The following is an 18842-nucleotide window of genomic DNA, read 5'->3' on the forward strand; positions in this document are numbered from 1 at the left end:
GTGCCGCTCGCTGCCGGCCTTTGCGCGCCCTCCGGTGGCGCCGCCGCGGAAGTGCAGCGCCGGGGCGGGCCCGGGCGGGGCGGGCGGGGCGGGACCGGGAGGCGGTGGCAGCGCCGGACACGACGGGCTGAACCTCCCCCGCCGCCCCCCGGTGCCTGGGCCGGGGATGGGGAACGTGGAGAGCGCGGACGGGGAGGCGCTGCCCCGGGGCCCGGGAACGGCGGCGGCCCCGGGGGGGCCCGGACTGTTCGCCCCGTGCAAGATGCCGATGCCGGAGCCCTGCGAGCTGGAGGAGCGCTTCGCCCTGGTGCTGGTGAGAGGCCGACCCCCGCCGCGCTCCCCAGCTCCCGGTGTTCACCCTCCGTTCCCTCCGTGTGCCCTCCCGGTGCGCTTCGCCTGTTCGCTCCGTCCCTGTTCCCGCTGAGCCCCCACTCCGGTTCATCCCTTCCCGGGACTCCTCCCGATGCGCTCTCCCGGTCCAGTTGGCGGGCACCGGGTACCGCCGGGACGGCACCGCCGCCCGGAGCCACCGGGGGCGGGCGGGGAGCGCCGGTGCCCGGGGGGATGGGCAGTGGCCGCGGGGCCGCGGGGAACACCCCACCCGGGACAGCCCCGGGGGGTGACGCCACTCCCGGTGCCACCGCGGGGGCTCCTGAGGCCCGGGAACTTTGTGAGCCGGGAAAGTCCCGTCGGGGCAGCGCGCGGGGCTGGAGTTGGGTTTCTCCGTGGGTGCGGGGGACCGCAGGGCTGGGATTCCCCTCTGGGTGCGGCGGTTCCCGGTGGATGCAGTGGTTCCCGGTGGGCGCGGGTGCTCTGCGCGGTCCCAGGTCCGCTGTCACAGCCGGGGCGGTGGCTACCCCGGTGCCACCGCGGCCCAGGGACGTGGCTCGGCAATGCCCCCGGTGCCGCTGGGACCACCAACACCGCCGAGGTGTCCCACCGGCGCTTGGGTCACCCACGAGCCGTCCCGGTGGCCCCACCGCGGCGCCGGCTTTGTTTTGGGGGGGGGGGGGGGGGCACCATGGCTGGGTGACACCGGTGCCCCCCGGCAACCGGCCCCGCCATCCCGGTGGGAGCCGCCGCCAGCGGAAGCCGCAGCCGGGCAGGAAATGCCGAGAGTGGTCCCACGGGGCTCTGGAAGAAAGCTCAGGGGCAACGGGGGGCACCGGCAGCCCCGGCGTGGGCGCGTCCCGCCGGTGACGAGCGGCTCCCGCCCGCGGCGGCGCTGCCCGTCCCGCATCCCACGCGGGGCGGATGCGGCCGCCGGTGTCCGCGGGGCCTGTGGCGGGGGGACACGTCCTGCCAGGCGACACCGGTGCCGGGGGGATCAGTTTGCAGGGTGGTGGCACCAGCCACCCCCCCCCCCCCCACAAAATGTCCCCGCGGCCGTCGGCGGCGCCCGGTGCCGTCCCGGCTGCTGCCGGGGGTGGAAAATATTCCATCATGTGATAGAGCTCCGGCGGCCCCCGCAGGCGAGGATCCGCCCCGGAGCCCCTCAGCCCCGGGGCGGGCTCCAGCCCCGGTAGCACCGTTTCCCGGAGGTTTTCAGCCCCGGGACAGCCATGGAGGCTCCCAGTGGGACCAACGGCGGAGGAAGTGCCCGGCCGGGAGCGGCCGCGCTCCCACCACAAAGGCAGGAAACGGAGCGGCGGGAACGCCGGGACGGGCGGCTGCGCTTCAAAGCCCCCCGCGGGTGCCCCTCGACCCCACCCGGGGTCTCTGTGTGTCCTTTCCGCCTCCATTCCCAGGGGGGGCCGGGATTTTACTGGTGGCCACGGGGGAATAACCGCAGTGCTTTGGGGAGGGGATGGTGCCCCTTTTGGGGGCAGTTTTAGCGGCCCCGTGCTGGTGGTCAGTCCCGTGGGAATCTGCGGGTCCAGCGGGACCCCCACCCAGGGGTGCTCGGCCTCGCCCAGGCTCTGTCCCGGTTTCCTGCGGCTCCGTGGGATCGGGATGAGCAGGGGAAGGCTAACTTTAGCTGACATGGGGTGGGTGGAGCAGCGCTGGTGTCCGGCTCCTGATAGCGGGGCTGCCCGGAGCTGCGTCACTGGGGTGGCATCTCCCACTAGGGTGGCATCATGCGCTGGGCTGGCATCTCCCACCAGGGTGGCATCACCCAGCACGATGGCACCACCCACCTGGGCTGGCATCTTTCACTGGGGTGGCATTGCCCACCAGAGCAGTCCCAGTCCCATGACCCTCTGGCATCCCTGGTGCCCACTGTGGCACCCCATTTGTCCTGTGCCCCACCCCGCACAGAGGATGCTGGGGTCCCCCCATGGCTCTTCCCAGTGACCCGACGGGCTGGCACCAGAGCCTGGCCTTGTGCCCGGTGCCCGGGTGAGCAGACACCTGTGCTGGGACTTGTGCCCAGTGTCCCAGTGCCGGGCCTCATGTCCGGTGTCCTGGTGAGCTGGCACCGGTGCCTGGCCTCGTGCCGCGGTCAGGAGTGGAGGCTGCGGTTTGTCGCGCGGAAGCGGGTGCAGACAGGAAGGATGCGTCAGGGATAGGCAGATTTGGTGCTGCTGGCGGCTGGCAAGTGGCCCCAGTGGCACTGCTGTCTCCGTGCCACATCTGTGCCTGTTGCTGCATCCTGGTGCCAGCTACCCTGGCTATGTCATGGGTCAGGGTGCCCTTAGAGGAGACCCTGGCTGTGCTGGGGGTGCTTTTTGGGGGCACCCAGGCTGTGCCATGGGTCTGGGTGCCCCTTGGGGGGCACTGTCCCCATGTCCCCCAGGGTGACACCCCCCCTCTGTCCCCAGAGCTCCATGAACCTGCCCCCAGACAAAGCCCGGCTCCTGCGTCAGTACGACAACGAGAAGAAGTGGGACCTCATCTGTGACCAGGTGGGGGCTGGGTGGTCCATGGGGGTCGGGGGGGGACACTGTGCTGCTGTCCCAGTGTCACCAACACCCTTCTGTCCCCCCCAGGAGCGGTTCCAGGTGAAGAGTCCCCCCCACGCCTACATCCAGAAGCTGCGCAGCTTCCTGGAGCCAGGTGTCACACGGAAGGTGAGGGGCTGGGAGGTTTGGGGGAGCCTTAGGGAGTTTGGGGGGTCTGGAGGAGCACGGCTCAGCCTCGCTCTGCCCCCAGAAGTTCAGGAGGAGGGTGCAGGAGTCGACCAAGGTGCTGCGTGAGCTGGAGATCAGCCTGAGGACGAACCACATCGGGTGAGTGTGGGGTCCTGGGGGGGGTTATGGGGTCGCAGGGAGGGGTAGTGGAGTCCAGCCCAGGGCTGCAGGGCCGCAGAGTGGGGTGCGCAGTTCCGGATGGGGTGTGGGGTCCCGGGGTGGCGGTGGGGTCCTGTCACCAGCCCCACACAGCTGCAGGGGAAGCCGGAGGCGCTGCAGGAACTGGGCCGGTTCCTGCCCCGGCCCGCGGGCAGGTCCCGGGGGCGGATGCCGGTGCGGATGGCCGGCGATGACGCCCTGAACGAGGCAGCGCGGCCAGATCCTGGCCGGCTCCTCCCGACCAACCGGAGGGCTCGGTCGGCACCATCCCCGAGCCGGTGACACCCCGACCCGCACCGGGATGCCCCGGGGCTGCGCGGGGCGTCGGGTGGGACGGAGCCGTCCCGGGGGGTGTTGGGGACATCAGCGGCGGGTGCCCGGTGGCACGGTCGTTCCCGGGCCGGCTCGGTCGTGCCCGGGCCGGCTCGTGCACGTGCCGGCTGTTCCCCGCCGCCGGCCCCGCTCGTCCCTGCCCACGGACCCAAAATAGCAGCAGCCGGAGACAGGAAACGGGCTGAGGCGAGGGGCTGGCGGCGGCAGGAAAGGGGCGGCCGCGGCCCCCGTGGCTCCCTGACGCACGGCTGTGGGCAGGCGTGGGGACCCCCGGTGCTCCCAATGCTCCTGGGTGAACCCCCCACCCCGCGCACCCCACTCCGCGCACCCCCACCCCGCTTGCCCCCCTCGTTGCCCCTGGGCACAGCACCTCACAAGTGCACCCCAACACTTTCCCGGGGGTCGGGGCAGCCCGAATCCCCTCCAAATTCCCCCGCGAGGTTCCCAGGGTGGGGGTGCAGCCTCAGCAGCCACCTCCGTTTCCCGCCCACACCGAGCCCTCCCTGCCCTGCACTCCTCAGATAACCCCGTGCTGGCGCTGGCACCAGCGATAGCAGAGGGGCTGCAACCACCACGGCAACCCCGGGGTGCCCCCACCATCCCCCCACCGTCCCCGTGCCAGGACAGGGGTCTCCGTGGTGGAGGGGGTTGTGTCGGGGGGATCCCCGACTCCTGCGGGCTCTGACGGGTCCCTGGTGCCGCAGGTGGGTGCGGGAGTTCCTCAATGATGAGAACAAGGGGCTGGACGTGCTGGTGAACTACCTGTCCTTCGCCCAGTGCGCCGTCATGTGAGTGGGGTCGGGGGGTCACTGGGGTGAGGGGGGACCCAGGGAGTCCTTGGGAAATGTGGAGGTTCCTGGTCGCTGTGGCAGCTCCCTGCTGCCGACGCCTGATACTGCTCGGTCCCTTATCACCCCTACGGCAGGGACCTGTCTGCACTGGGCTTCTGAGGGACGCGGGATTTTCAGAGCCTTCCTGCCTGCTTTGGGGATGCCAGAGCCACCCTCGTGCCTCTCCCCACCCCGCCACTGCCCTCTCGCCACCTGCCTCAGTGCTTGCATCCGTGCTGGAGCCGTGTGCCCCCCGCCAGAGCCGTGTGCCCCCCGCCAAAGCCGTGTGCCCCCCGCCAAAGCCGTGTGCCTCCTGCTGCGCGCGTGTCCCCCCACCAGGTTGGATTTTGAGGGCCTGGATGGCGGCGAGGATGGCGCACTGGAGAAGCTGCGTGCCTGGAGCAGGTCCATCGAGGATCTGCAGCACCCCAGCGCCCTGCCCGCCCCCTTCGCCAGCAGCCTGGCCCGCTCTGCCCGCCAGACCGCCCTACGGTACGTGCCCAGGGGATGTCCCACTGTAGGGGGACGTCCTGCCATGGGGGTACGTCCTGCTTCAGGGCTCTGCTGGCCACGGCGCTGCCGCTTGCCGCCTGCTGTGCTGCGTGCCATGGTGTGTGCCGGCGTGCCGTGGTGTGTGTGACATGGTGTGTGCCGTGCCAAGCACTGTCCTGCCGTGGCTTGTACAGTCGTGCCCGGTGCCACTCACCACCCTGTCCTGTGCCATGCACATCAGCTGCATGTCACAAATGCAGTGCCCGGAGCTCAGGCTGTGCCTCGCCCTTGGCGTGGCTCTGCTGTGGCACGTGCCACGCGTGCTGCGTCCCGTTCTGCCTCGCGCGCCGTGTCTGCCCTGCCAGCCCGTGCAGCCCCGGCGCTGCCGTCACTGTCCGGCCATCGCCGTCCTGCCTGTCCTCTGCCCACCACGGCTCCGCTCACCCCTGCTCTGGCTCTGCCCCCGCGCCCCGGGGTAATGCACCCCGTCTCTGCTTCCAGGGCCGGGGTCCCCCTCTCTGGCTGTGCTCTCTCTCTCTCTCCTCCGTGCCCACCTCGCTGCTCGCCCGCCCGCCGGGTAAGTACTGGCTGTCCGGGGCCAGCCCAGTGCCGCGTCTGCAGACTCTGTCCCTCTCGCCCTCCGACCGCTTCTCTCTGCCTTTGCCCCTCCAAAATCCCTGCTGTCCCCACACTGTCCCCACACTGTCCCTCGGTTCCCACCCGGGTGAGCGCTGGCGGTGCAGCACCGGTGGGGGATGGTCCCACTCACTGTGTGCCGTGTCCTGCAGCTATGGGACACTGCCCAGCCGCAGGGCTCTGAAGAACTCGCGCCTGGTGAGCCAGAAGGATGATGTCCACCTCTGCATCATGTGTCTTCGGGCCATCATGAACTACCAGGTACTGTCACCCTGCGGTGGGGACACTGCTGTCACCACTGCCACCACGGCTGACGCCGTCCCTGCTCCGTCCCCACAGTACGGCTTCAACCTGGTCATGTCTCACCCGCATGCTGTCAATGAGATCGCCCTGAGCCTCAACAACAAGAACCCGAGGTAAGGGAGGGTCTGGCAGGGTGGGACAGGGGTCCTGGGGCTGGCTGGGGGTGTTGCTGATGCTGATGGTGATGCTGTGCCCAGGATGAAGGCTCTGGTGCTGGAGCTGCTGGCAGCTGTCTGCCTGGTGAGGGGCGGCCACGAGATCATCCTCGCTGCCTTTGACAACTTCAAGGAGGTACGAGGGGAGTGGGAATTGCAAGTCTGGGCTGGGGGGTGGGAATGGGGGGACACAGGACCAGACTGGGATTGGGGGGGACCAGAGGGGAGACAGGAACAGCCCCAAATGGGGGGAACAGGAGCACCAGAGAGAGGCTGGGATTGGGGAACAGGACCCCAGGAACGGAGGAAGGGAGGACCCCAGGTCCAGACTGGAATAGGGTCACTGGGGACCCCAGGACCAATGTGAGATGAAGGGAAACCCCAGGAGAAGGCTGGGATGGGGAGTCTGGAGTGAAGGGGATGGAGGGATGAGGGAGGATGAGGAATAGGGGGTCTGGGAGCACCAGGACCAGACTGGGATTAGGGAAGTGGAGTCCAGGAGATGGGGAGAGTCAGTGGCTGGGGGGGCCACGCCAGGTTAACCCCGTTTCTGCCTGCTCAGGTGTGCAAGGAGAAGCACCGCTTTGAGCGGCTGATGGAATACTTCCGCAACGAGGACAGCAGCATCGACTTCATGGTGGGACACCCTGTCCTGGGCGAGGAGGAGGGTCTCTGGGGGGCAGGAGAGCTCCCAGTGACACCAGCCCTGCCTGCAGGTGGCCTGCATGCAGTTCATCAACATCGTGGTGCACTCGGTGGAGGACATGAACTTCCGCGTCCATCTCCAGTATGAGTTCACCAAACTGGGGCTGGAGGAGTTCCTGCAGGTACGGGGGGGTCGAGGGTCAGGGGAGCTGTGCCAGGGGGCTCCCCCATCCTTGACGCCGCCTTCGTGCCCACAGAAGTCGAGGCACACGGAGAGCGAGAAGCTGCAGGTGCAGATCCAGGCGTACCTGGACAATGTCTTTGACGTGGGGGGGCTGCTGGAGGATGCCGAGACCAAGAACGTGGCCCTGGAGAAGGTGGAGGAGCTGGAGGAGCACCTGTCCCACGTATGTGAGCACAGGGGGATGCAGGGACGTTCCTTGCTGGGTCCCGGGGAGATCTGCGGTGACACCGGGGGGGGTCCCTGGGCTGCTGTCACAGCCGTGTCCCCCTCCCCAGCTAACGGAGAAGCTGCTGGACCTGGAGAACGAGAACATGATGCGGGTGGCGGAACTGGAGAAGCAGCTGCTGCAGCGAGAGAAGGAGCTGGAGGTGGTCAAGGTGCGTTGTGGGGGCCGTAGGGGCTGTAGGGAGTGGGGAAGGGTCCCGACCCCCCCGGCCTGACGCTCGCTGTCCCCAGGAGACCTACGAGCACACGAGCCACCAGGTGCACACGCTGCGCAGGATGATCAAGGAGAAGGACGAGGCTTTCCGGCGGCACTACGGCTCCGAGCCGCCCCCGCTGCCCAGCGCCGAGCCACCTCCCCCGCCCGAGCCCTTGGAGGAGACCCTGCGGCTCCCGGTCCCGCCCCCGGTGGAGGCTGCGCCCCCCCCGCCCCCACCGCCTCCCCCGCTGCCGCCCCCCGCGCCCCCGCTCCCAGGTGAGGAAGGGGAAGCCCCCGGGGCACCCCAAAACGGGGACATCTCCGAGCTGAGCTGTGCCCTGGGTGGGAGGGCTCCCAAACAGGGAGGTTCCCGGGCTGGGCGGTCCCCAGAATTGGGGTCTCACCCTCTGATGGCTTCGCAGGGAAGTGCCCCCCGGCCCCGCCGCTGCCCGGGGCTTCACCCTCCATCGCCCTCACCGTCGGGCTCTCAGGTACGTGGGGACATGTCCTGTGCCTCCACATGACAGTGCGGATGAGGGGGGACCATGGGATGGGGACAGGGAGGGTGTGGGGACCGCAGGGATGGGGATGGAGGCCAGGGAGGATGTGGAGACTGTGAGGACAGGGAACAGGGAGGATGTGGGGACTGGGACAGTGGGGCCAGAGACAGGGGACAGGATGGATGTGGGGACCATGGGGACGGGGATGGTGTAGGGACTGTGCAGGCAGCGAGGACGTGGGAACTGTGGGGACAGGGACAGGGAAGGGTTGCAGGCACCAGGGTGTTGGGGTTGCAATCCCCAAGGAACACCCACTCAGGGATGGGGTGGCCCAGGGGATGGTGACACCAGGCTGGGGTGGCTCAAGGTGGGCACAGGACATGTCCCCATGCCCCGGGGGTGCTGAGCTGGCTCCCACCCCGCCGGCAGCCATCCGGATCAAGAAGCCCATCAAGACCAAATTCCGGTTGCCTGTGTTCAACTGGACGGTGCTGAAGCCCAGCCAGATCAGCGGGACGGTGTTCAGCGAGCTGGACGACGAGCGTGTGCTGGAGGTGAGCCCAGGAGCCCCTCCCCACTGATGGGCACCCCCACCCCCACTTCTGACCCTCCTCGTCCCCCCAGGACCTGGATCTGGAGCGCTTCGAGGAGCTGTTCAAGACCAAGGCGCAGGGCCCGGCGCTGGACCTGGTGTGTGCCAAGAGCAAGGCAGCGCAGAAAGTGGCCACCAAGGTGACCCTGCTGGAGGCCAACCGTGCCAAGAACTTGGCCATCACCCTGCGCAAGGCCGGGCGCAGCGCCGACGAGATCTGCCGGGCCATCCACACGTATGGCCCCGCGCTGGGGGGACAGGGGGGCTGGGGGACAGGATCTGGTGGGGGTGCAGGGGAGCTGGAGGGGGGCAAGGGGGCCAGGAATGGGGCAGGGAGGGTCAGGAATAGGGTGCAGGGGGCAGACAGGGTTCAAGGGTGCTGGTGGGGGTGCAGGGGGCCAGGCAAAGTGCAGAGGGGCTCGTTGGGGTGCAGAGGGCTTGGACAGGTGATCTGGCTGAGGTTCTAGTGGCTCGGGGGGTGTGGATGGGGTGCGGGGGTTTCAGGCAGGGTACAGGGCCTTGGCTGGGGTACAGTGGGAACAGTTGGGATGCAGGGGAGCCCGTTGGGGTGCAGAGGAATCAGGCAGGGTTCATGGGGATTGGCTGGGTTGTGGAGGGTTTGGCTGGGGGGCAAATGGTCTGGTTGGGGTTCAGGGGAGCCAGGCAGGGTACAGGGGCACTGGTGGGGTGCAGGGGGGCTTGTTGGGGTTCAGAAAGCACAGGCAGAGTGTGGCAGGCCTGGTTGGGATGCAGGAGGGACAGGCAGGGTTCGAGAGGGCTGAGTGGGGTGCAGATGGTTCAGCTGGGGGGGCAGAGTGAATGCTTAGGGTTCAGGGGACCTAGGCAGAGTACAGGGGGTCTTGGCAGAGGTGCAGCGGGAGTTGTTTGGGGTTCAAGGGTGCCAGGCAGGGTGCAGAGAGACTGTCTAGAATGCAGGGGGGCTTGTTGGGCTGCAGAGGGTCTGGCCAGGGGAAGGGGGGGTCCATAGGGGTACAGGAGAGGCAGGCACAATGCAGAAGGGCTTGTCGGGGTGCTTGTTGGGGGGCACATGGTCTGCTTGGGGTTCAGGAGGTCCAGGCAGGGAACAGAGGTTCAGGCAGCGTGCAGGGGGTCTGGCTGAGGTTCAGGGTGGCCAAGCAGGTTGCAGGGAGCCAGGCTGGGATCCAGGGTTCGCAGGCTGGGAGCTGCTCCCCAGCGTTGTGGTGCGGGGCAGGTTTGACCTGGCAACGCTGCCGGTGGACTTTGTGGAGTGCCTGATGCGGTTCCTGCCCACGGAGGCGGAGGCGAAGGCGCTGCGGCAGTACGAGCGCGAGCGGAAGCCGCTGGAGGAGCTGGCGGACGAGGACCGGTTCATGCTGCAGTTCAGCAAGGTGGAGCGGCTGCCGCAGCGCATGGCCATCATGGCCTTCCTCGGCAACTTCGCCGAGAACATCCAGATGCTGACGCCGGTACGGAGCTGGGGAGGGGGATACCGGACATGCCAGGGGGGTCCCTGCACCCCGAGGCCCGGCTGAGTCCCCCCATCCTGTCCCCCTGCAGCAGCTCAACGCCATCATCGCAGCCTCGGCCTCTGTCAAGTCGTCCCAGAAGCTGAAGCACATGTTGGAGGTGGGGATGTGAGGATGGGCCGGGTGGGGGTCCTGCACTCCCACCTCACCGTAGCTGGGTGAGGGGGATCCTGTGGGGGTCTCGCTCCCTCCTGACCCTCCAACCCCGCTGCTTTGCCCCTGCAGATCATCTTGGCACTGGGCAACTACATGAACAGCAGCAAACGCGGTGCAGTCTACGGCTTCAAATTGCAGAGCCTGGACCTGGTGGGCAGCCCCTCCCCGGCTCCCTGGGACCCCGGGGCTCCCATCCCACAGCACTGACCCCTTCCCCAAATCCTCCTGCAGCTCCTGGACACCAAGTCGACAGACAGGAAGATGACACTGCTGCACTTCATCGCGCTGACAGTGCGGGAGAAGTACCCAGAGCTGGCGACCTTCTGGCAGGAGCTGCACTTTGTGGAGAAGGCTGCAGCAGGTGCCCCTCAACCTGTGCCCACAGCCCCACCTCGCTGTCCCAACCCCATGCAGCCCCTGACCCGCCCCGTGTCCCTGCAGTGTCCCTGGAGAACGTGTTGCTGGACGTGAAGGAGCTGGGCCGGGGGATGGAGCTGCTGCGGCGGGAGTGTGGGCAGCACGAGAGCGCGGTGCTGCGCGGCTTCCTGGGCGGCAGCGAGGGGCAGCTCGAGCGGCTGCAGCGCGACGCGCGCACGGCCGAGGTGAGGGTGGTCCACACCTGGCCTGGCACTGACCACGGGCACACCTGCGCAGCCACACCTTGCTCTGCACACTCCCTGTGCACAGCTGATCATCCACACCTTGCCTTGCATGGTCCCTGTGCACACCTGCTCATCCACACCTTGCTCTGCACACTCCCCGTGCACACCTGCTCATCCACATCTTGCTTTGCACGCTCCTTGTGCACATCTGCTCATCCACCTTGCTCTGCGTGCTCCTCTTGCACTTCTGCTTTCCTTTGCATGCTCCATGTCATTCCTCGTCATCCACACCTTGCTCTGTGCATTCCTCATGCACATCTGGTTCCACTCCTTGCCTTGCACGCTCCTTGTGCACATCTGCTCATCCACACCTTGTTGTGCACGATCCTTGTGCATTCCTTGTCATCCACACCTTGCTTTGCACACTTCTGGTGTGCTCCTGCCCTTTCTCTGCACGCTCCCCGTGCATTCCTTGTCACACACACCTTGCTCTGCACACTTCTTCTGCACTCCTGCCTTGCTTTGCTCATGTGTGATGCCCGCCATGCCTTGCACTCGCCCCGTGCCGGACACTGCCCATCCCTGACCACCGCTCCTGTGCCAGGACGCCTACAACACTGTGGTGAGGTATTTTGGCGAAAGCCCCAAGACGACCCCCCCGTCCGTCTTCTTCCCAGTCTTTGTGCGGTTCATCCACTCTTACAAGGTGAGGTGGGGCCGGGAGGGGATACACGGTCCGTGGGTCACACCACGGGGGGGGAAAGCTGACGTTCCCCACCTGCGTGCCCTGGCAGGACGCGGAGCAGGAAAACGAGACACGGAAGAAGCAGGAGGAGGTGATGCGAGAGAAGCTGCTGGCACAGGAGGCTAAAAAGCAGGAGAAGGTTAGTGGAGGCAGGCATGGGGTGGGCTGGGCAGTAGGGGGCACAGAGGGAACACCCGTGCCCCTAATCCCTGCCCCACTTGCAGCGGAACAAGTGGCAGCAGCAGGAGCTGATCGCGGAGCTGCGGCGGCGCCAGGCCAAGGACCACCGGCCCATGTACGAGGGCAAGGATGGCACCATCGAGGACATCATCACCGGTACGGCCCCCCTGGCCCCTGGCCCCCTGCCCTGGCCCCGCCAGCCACGGGGGCTGACGTGTCCCTGTCCCCCCCGTTCCCTGCCCGTACCCCCACAGCGCTGAAGAGCGTCCCCTTCACTGCCCGCACGGCCAAGCGGGGCTCCCGCTTCTTCTGCGACCCGTCCCACCACGACGAGTCCAGCTGTTAAGACCCCAGGTACAACCTGCATGCCTGGATCCCCTTGGATCCCACCTGGATGCCCCTGGGTTCCCCCTGACCCTGCATGCCCCCTTCTGCACGTCCCCTCCCTGCATGTTGTCACCCCAGGGTGTCGGGTGTGCTCTGGTCCTTTGGATCGGGGCAGGATCTTAATGCAAGGCTGGATCCCAGCACAGGATCCTGGCACAAGATCCCAGTGCAAGGCTGGATCCCAGCACTGGATCCTGTCACAAGATCCCAGTGCAAGGCTGGATCCCAGCACAGGATCCTGGCACAAGATCCCAGTGCAAGGCTGGATCCCAGCACAGGATCCCGGCACAAGACCCCGGTGCAAGGCTGGATCCCAGCCCAAAGCTGGATCCCAGCACAAGATCCCAGTGCAAGGCTGGATCCCAGCACAGGATCCTGCAAGATCCCGGTGCAAGGCTGGATCCCAGCACAGGATCCCGGCACAAGACCCCGGTGCAAGGCTGGATCCCAGCCCAAAGCTGGATCCCAGCACAAGATCCCAGTGCAAGGTTGGATTCCAGCACAGGATCCTGGCACAAGATCCCGGTGCAAGGCTGGATCCCAGCCCAAAGCTGGATCCCAGCACAAGATCCCAGTGCAAGGCTGGATCCCAGCACAAAGCTGGATCCCAGCACAGGATCCTACTGTAACGCTGAGTCTCAGCACTGGATCCTGGTTCAAGGCTGGATCCCAGCATAAGGCTGGGTGCAAGGCTGGGTCCTGGCACTGGATCCCAGTGAAACGTTGCTGCCCTGCACAGAGTCCTGGCACTGGATCCCAGTCCAGGATCCCGGTGCAAGGCTGGGCCCTGGCACAGGATTCCAATTCAATGCTGGTACCCAGCACAGAGTCCCAGCACAGGATCCCAGCACTGGATCCTGGAGCAAGGCTGGATTCCAGCACAGATCCCACTGCAATATTGGATCCCAGAGTGGGGTCTTAGTGCATCACCGGATCCCAGGGCAGGATCCCAGTCGGTCCCAAGATGAGATCCCAGCACAATACTGGATCCTAGGCTGGCATCCCAGTGCACTACTGGGTCCCAGTACAAGGTCCCAGTACACTGCTGGGTTCCAGGGCAGGATCCTAGGGCAAAACTGGATCCCAGGGTAGGCTCCCAGTGCACTACTGGAGCCCAGAGTGGGGTTCCCAGTGCATTACTGGGTCCCAGCCCAGTGCCTGGAGGACTCACCCTGTGCTGCCTGCGCTCTGGGGGGGTCACCTGGGCCCCCCTCAGGCCAGGCCGGGTGTCGCTGGCTCTGTCCCTGACTGTCCCTTCCATCCCACAGCCCGAAGGTGGATCCGCCTGTAGCCGAGCAAGGCTGAGGAGCCTGACCAGGGGGCAGGGGAGGACTGGGGTTGCCTCAGTTTCCCCTCCTCACCCCCCTCTGCCCCCCAAGTGCCCAGAGAGGCTCCGTCCTGCCCTGACACCATGAGGGGACAGGGCCAAAATGTCCTCGTGCCACCATCCTCACGGGTGACATCCCTGTGCCTGGGGAGACCCTGCACCCAGACCACCCCCTGCCCACCCAAGGCAGAGGCCAAATCCAACTGTGGTGGAGCCCCAGCATCAGGAGCTGACCCGTGGGGTGCCCCCTCCCCATCGGGGTCCCCTTGTCCCCGGGGGGCTCACTGCCTCAGAGCCCCCACCCCCACTACAGGGACCACGGGGACCCCCCCACCCAGCGCTCGACACTTTGACCACTGATGTGAACACTAAATGCCAAAAAAAAGGGACCAAAGCCAGGCTGGGGGGTGCCGGGAGAGGGGCAGGATGGTGCCCCCCACCCCAGGACCCCCCTGGCCCTCCCCCCACAGTGACTTTTTGTACATGTGAAATATATGGAGTCTTTTACACGGCCACTGCCTGATTTGGGGGAGCGTGGTGGGGGCACAGAGGCAGCCCAGGAGCCTGAGGAGCCTCCCCAGGCCAGAGCTCCTGTGGCGGGGGGCGAGGAGGGGGCACACAGATGTGCAGGGAGCAGACATTTGGCAGGGCTTTGCAGCGCTGTTACTAAAGCTGTGGGATTAAGGAGAGGGGGCATCTGCTTTTGGGAGGAAGTGGGAGCCCCCCCCACATCACCAGCCCCACTTCAGTGTGGGGTGACCCCCAGTTCATCCCACTTTTGGTGGCTGTGGGGTGCTGGGAGCAGAGTCAAGGCTGGGAGGGGCAGCAGGGGGAGCAGGATGAGGTCCCAAAGGGAGCAGAGGGGCAGGATGGGGCCAGGAGGGCAGAAAGGGCTTGCGGGGGTGGAATGTGGCCATGGGGGTGTGAGGGGCTGGGAGGGGCAGGATGCGACCCCAGACCCCCAGCAGTGGCACAGGGCCTGGCCTCCCTCGCTGAGCTCCACCAGCCCAGGGATTAGCCCTCAAACAGGGAATAAAAGTTTCCCCTAATCCTCTTGGGATTACCAGCACTGCCGCGCCCAGGGTGGGATCTGGCCCGGCCTCAGCCCCCCCAGCGCCGCTGCTGACCTGGGACCTTTTAATCCACATTTAATGGATGAGCCCCTGCTCCGTCCTGGGGGACCCTCGGAGATGCTGTGGGCAAAGATGCTGCTGTCCAGCCATGTCCATCCACATCCAGCCGTGTCCATCCATCCATCCGTCCATCTCTGTCTGCCAGGCTGAGGCAGGTCCCTACCTGCCCTCAGTGACATCCACCCCCATGAGTCCCCAGCCTCGGGGCAGGATCCCAGTGCACATCCTGCCCCGTTCCCGAGGGTCACTGGAGATGCTGCAGGCAAGGATGCAGCTGCCCAGCCACGTCCATCCACGGCAATCCGCGTCCACCTACCCATCCGTCCATCTGTCCATCCACTGGGCTCTGCCTGCCCAGTCCCTACATGCACTCGGTGACATCTACCCACACAAGCCCCCAGCGCTGTCCCAGTCCCTCGGAGATGCTACGGGCAAGGACGCTGCTGTCCATCCATATCCGGCTGTGCCCGGCCGTCCACCCATCCATCTGTCCACGCACCCGGCTCCAGCCGGTCCCTACGTGCCCTCGGTGCCACCGTTGGGCTCGGACAGGCGTCGCTCGCCCTGGGCTGTGGGCGCTGCCAGGCTCTCAGCCTGCAGGAGCAGGTTGCAGCCGAGGAAGAGGATGGCAAAGGTGACGGCGAGGCAGAGCACCAGGACCACGGCGATCTGGGCAGCCTCGCTCACCCCCGTGTCCTCGCGGGTAGCATTCATGTCCCCCTCCTCCTCCTCCTCCTCCTCTTCTTCCTCCTGGGAGCCGAGTGTGGCGGTGACAGACGGGGAGGGTTTAAGTGATGTCAAGGACTGTCTTATCCCTCCCTGCCATGGCCCCCCTCACGCTCGCTGGCACTGGGTGCCCCCCCGGGAAGGGGCAGTAGCTTTGCCCCGCCTTGCAGCCCCCCTGGAGGGGTGCAGGGTCCTGCAAGGAAGGAGGAGTCACCCCAGCCCCCTCCCTAGGTGCCTTGGGGGGGCAGCTGGGGTTGCCCAACTGCCCATTCTGCCTCTCCCCACTGTAGCAACTCAGCCTCGTGGCACTGGGGTGCAATGGGGACACCCAGCTCAGCCCCATGGCTCAGGGGACCCCCAGTTCAGCCCCACAGCACTGCGGTCCCCCAGCTCAGCCCCATGGTACGAGCTGTGCAATGGCATTCCCCAGCTCAGCTCCATTACACTGGGCTCCTCCAGCTCAGCTCTACAGCACGGGGGTGGAGTGGGGACCCCCAGCCCAGCCCCTTGGTTTTGGATGTGATGGGGGACCACCAGCTCAGCCTCAGCATCCACTTCCCCCCTCCCACGGCCCCCAGCCCCCACAGCCAGGATGTGACCAGGCTCCATGTGAAAGCAGAAACACTTTATTTTTGGGGCAGCTCTGGCCCCCCAGGGACAGGGGTGACACCGGGGGACAGGTGGTGATAAGGGACATGGCCAGCACTGGCTGTGTGGCACCAAGTGTGCTGCAGAGGGGTGGGGTTCAGGTGTCACCCTGACCCCCAGCACCCTCTGCCAGGCTCCAGCACCACTCTGAGCTGGTGCCACAATGCCCTGAGGACTCACCCCGGTCATCAGCCAGGCCGGAGCCACCGAGCCAGTTCTCCAGGATGGACAAAACCTCACGGCATAAACCAAGGAGCAGCAACCCCCAAATTACAGGCTAGGCCAAGCCCAGCTCCTCCCAGAGGCTTTTTGGAGGTGAAGGAGGGGATCCAAGCAGGGTCACTGTCCCAGAGAAGTGCCACTGCCCATGGTGACCCTGCCTGGGTGACACCAGCCCTACAGCGCCAGTGTGTCCTTGATGAGCCGGCGCATGGTGGTGGTGACTGAGGTGCCCAGGGAGTCCGTGATCTGGTAGGAGATCTTGTACAGGTAGGGCTGCACGTCCTTCAGGCTGGTGTCGAAGACATTGTCCACCTCAGACTGGGTGGGCATCTTGGGCAGGTACTCGTGGCGGTTCATCACCTCCACGATGTTGATGATCTTCTCGCAGAGCTTCTCACCCACCTTCTCGCGGCAGATCTGCCGCTCCTGCTCGTTTGCCAGATTCACCACATTCACCTTGATGGTCCAGAGCTCCCAGGGGATGCACTCGTCCGAGAAGGGCCACCGTGACTTCTTCTTCTGGTAGAACTCCAGGGAGATTTGCCCCATCCCATCGGAGCCGGAACCACGCAGCGCGTCCTGCGTGACAGCGTGCGGTTCATGAGGGAGCAGGGACTGCCTGACCCCTCCTCGGGCACATCCCATTGGCTTTTACAGAATCACTGAATGTCCTGAGTTGGAAGAGATCCCCAAGGATCATCCAGTCAAACTCCTGGCCCTGCACAGGACATCCCAACAATCTCACCCTGAAGCTCTGGCAGCCTTGGGGCCATGACCAAATCCTGGGGAGCTGTTCCACTGCCCAACCATCCTCTGGGGGAAGAACCTTTTCCCAATATCCAGCCTTCCCTGACACAGCTCCATCCGTTCCCTCATGTCCTGTCACTGTCCCAGGGAGCAGAGATCGGAGCTGCGCTAGGGATGAGCCTCCTCTCAGTCTCCTCCAGCTGAACAGATCTCGTGCCCTCAGCTGCTCCTTGTATGCCTTCCCCTTAAGGCCCTTTACGCTCCCATTTTCATCCCTGCTGGCTCCCCCCTTTACCTTGAACTCCCCGACGGCCTTGCGGAGGGCCCGGTCGAGCTCCTCAGAGGAGACACGGACGTAGGCAAAGTCGATGAAGTCGCAGTCCACGTCCTGGGTGCCCACGGTGCCGATGGAGTAGGTGCCCTCCTTCTTGTAGTGGAACTTGCCGGTGCTGCGGTGCAGCAGGACGGTGTGGAGCACGGCCAGCATGGCCTCCTCCACCTGCCGCCCCTCCACCGACACCTCCAGCACCTCGGCGCGGCAGTTCATGGCAGGGGCGGCGCTGGAGGGGGCACAGCAGCGGGTGCTGAGGGGACACAAGGGTGGGTGGGGGGTGTTGGTTGCACCCCTGCTTGGGTGACAGCCCCTCTGCCAACTCCCCTGTGTGCTGGTGTCCCAGTGAGTGCCCCCCCAGAGGGACCTGGTGTGGCCCTCCTGGTAATCCACAGGGACCCAGATGTCCTGATTTGAGTCCCTCACGTGCCACAAGGATCCAGGCGTCCTTGGTATAGGCCCCCCGTAGCCCCACAGAGACCCAGATGTCTTGGTCTGAGCACCTCACATCCCACAGATATGGACCCTCCCACGCACCTCGTAAAAGCTCGGGGCGTCCAGGTCTGGGTGTCCCGCAGGGATCCGGGTGTCCACAAGGACCCAAATACCCCGCTCTGGTCTCCTCACACCCCAGGGCGGTATCCCAGTGTGTGCCCGCTCACCTCACAGGGGCCCCGCGGTCCCACTACAGGCCCCTCAATATCCCACAGGGACCCAGATGTCTTGGCTCGAGCCTCTAACAACCCAGAGAAACCACCTCAGTCTCCCTCGGAGCGCCTCAGGTTCCCTCCAGGCTCGAGGCCCCGAATCCCCCTGGGCCCCCGGGCCCCCTCACCCCCGGTCCCGGTGCCGGTGCCGGTCCCCGCCCGAGGCCGCACTCACCGCCCGGGCCCGACCATCTGACGGCGCGGAGGAGGGAAGTGGATCGTCCCATCTGCGCAGGGGATCAGAACACCCCACCGGCCACCTTAGTGGCCCTTCCCGTCATATCCGCCGTGTTCATCACTCTGAACTTGACTCGGTTGACACTGTCCCCCTTCGGTGCCGTTCCCGGCCGCGGAGCGTCTCCCGGGGGTGGAATCGCCGTTCCGAGTGCGCGGATTCCCCTCTCCCCGGTTTGGTTCGTTCCCAAGAGGCCATAGAGCTGCAATGCCGCAGCCCAGAGCGGCTCAGCGGCTCCATTGCGCCCCCTGTGCTGGAGGCTCCGCGGCGGTACTGCAGCGGGGCGGGCGGTCCGGTGTCCCCCGCTGACCCCCGCGGGGACACGGCGAGAACGGGGCGACACGCGTGGGGACAGGGGCCACAGGGGCACGGGGGACACCTCTATGGGGACAGAAGGGACACGAGGATATGGGACAGCAGGGCCGTGGGGAAATGAGGAAAGGGGGACACAGGGACAGATGGACACAAGGGACAGAGTGACACAGCGATATGGGGACACGGGACAGATACTGGGTAAAGGGACATGAAGAGTAGGGGGACAACGGGACAGCGGGATGGCTGGATATGGGGATATGGATGGACATGGGAGACACATGGATATGGGAACACAGGGCACAGGGGATAGTGGAAACAGGGACGTGGGGACTTGGGGGACGCAGTAAGAGGGGATGGATGGACATGGGGACACAGGGCACAGGGTATACTGGAAACAGAGACCTGAGAATATGGGGGATATGGGAATAGAGGGATGGATGGAGAGACACGGGGACAGTGGGACGGATGGACACAGGGAGAGAGGGATGGATG

The 18842-nt window shown here is 66.0% G+C and overlaps 2 protein-coding genes across 10 annotated transcripts; one reads left to right on the forward strand and one right to left on the reverse strand.

The window, feature by feature from the left end:
- Positions 1-107: 107 nt before the first annotated feature.
- Positions 108-13801, forward strand: FMNL3 (formin like 3). 6 transcript variants are annotated; one of them, XM_048327470.1, is made up of 27 exons: positions 108-313; positions 2763-2846; positions 2931-3011; positions 3094-3170; positions 4268-4351; positions 4733-4885; positions 5674-5782; positions 5861-5937; positions 6022-6115; positions 6542-6616; positions 6696-6806; positions 6882-7031; positions 7144-7245; positions 7325-7565; positions 7712-7780; positions 8219-8343; positions 8414-8616; positions 9595-9829; positions 9921-9989; positions 10115-10195; positions 10277-10406; positions 10487-10647; positions 11252-11353; positions 11442-11531; positions 11617-11728; positions 11827-11926; positions 13228-13801. In XM_048327470.1, exons 1-26 carry the CDS (start codon positions 167-169, stop codon positions 11916-11918), a joined length of 3054 nt encoding a protein of 1017 aa, XP_048183427.1. In that variant the 5' UTR covers positions 108-166; the 3' UTR covers positions 11919-11926; positions 13228-13801. The 6 variants fall into 6 exon arrangements, with proteins under 6 accessions (XP_048183427.1, XP_048183430.1, XP_048183428.1 ...); XM_048327473.1 differs by having other exon boundaries at positions 6885-7031; XM_048327471.1 differs by having other exon boundaries at positions 3097-3170.
- Positions 13802-15755: 1954 nt separating this feature from the next.
- Positions 15756-18096, reverse strand: ATG101 (autophagy related 101). Of its 4 annotated transcripts, none has more exons than XM_048327589.1 (3): positions 17976-18096; positions 17058-17346; positions 15756-16594 (listed from the first exon to the last, which is right to left on the reverse strand). In XM_048327589.1, exons 1-3 carry the CDS (start codon positions 17990-17992, stop codon positions 16190-16192), a joined length of 711 nt encoding a protein of 236 aa, XP_048183546.1. In that variant the 5' UTR covers positions 17993-18096; the 3' UTR covers positions 15756-16189. The 4 variants fall into 4 exon arrangements, with proteins under 4 accessions (XP_048183546.1, XP_048183549.1, XP_048183548.1 ...); XM_048327592.1 differs by having other exon boundaries at positions 17929-17993; XM_048327591.1 differs by lacking the exon at positions 17976-18096 and adding an exon at positions 17756-17902.
- Between the last annotated feature and the right edge of the window lie 746 nt (positions 18097-18842).

Source organism: Corvus hawaiiensis, chromosome 24, assembly GCF_020740725.1.
Source record: "Corvus hawaiiensis isolate bCorHaw1 chromosome 24, bCorHaw1.pri.cur, whole genome shotgun sequence".
In the NCBI taxonomy this organism is placed as follows: Eukaryota; Metazoa; Chordata; class Aves; order Passeriformes; family Corvidae; genus Corvus; species Corvus hawaiiensis.

What these genes read in the sequence shown, in the direction of transcription:
- FMNL3 (XM_048327470.1), top strand. Translation starts at nt 167, where the DNA reads ATGGGGAACGTGGAGAGCGCGGACGGGGAGGCGCTGCCCCGGGGCCCG. An exon ending in GGGACCTCATCTGTGACCAG is followed by an intron (nt 2,847 to 2,930) that starts GTGGGGGCTGGG and finishes TGTCCCCCCCAG; the next exon opens with GAGCGGTTCCAGGTGAAGAG. An exon ending in AGGCTAAAAAGCAGGAGAAG is followed by an intron (nt 11,532 to 11,616) that starts GTTAGTGGAGGC and finishes CCCCACTTGCAG; the next exon opens with CGGAACAAGTGGCAGCAGCA.
- ATG101 (XM_048327589.1), bottom strand. An exon ending in AGGCCGTCGGGGAGTTCAAG is followed by an intron (nt 16,595 to 17,057) that starts GTAAAGGGGGGA and finishes GCTGTCACGCAG; the next exon opens with GACGCGCTGCGTGGTTCCGG.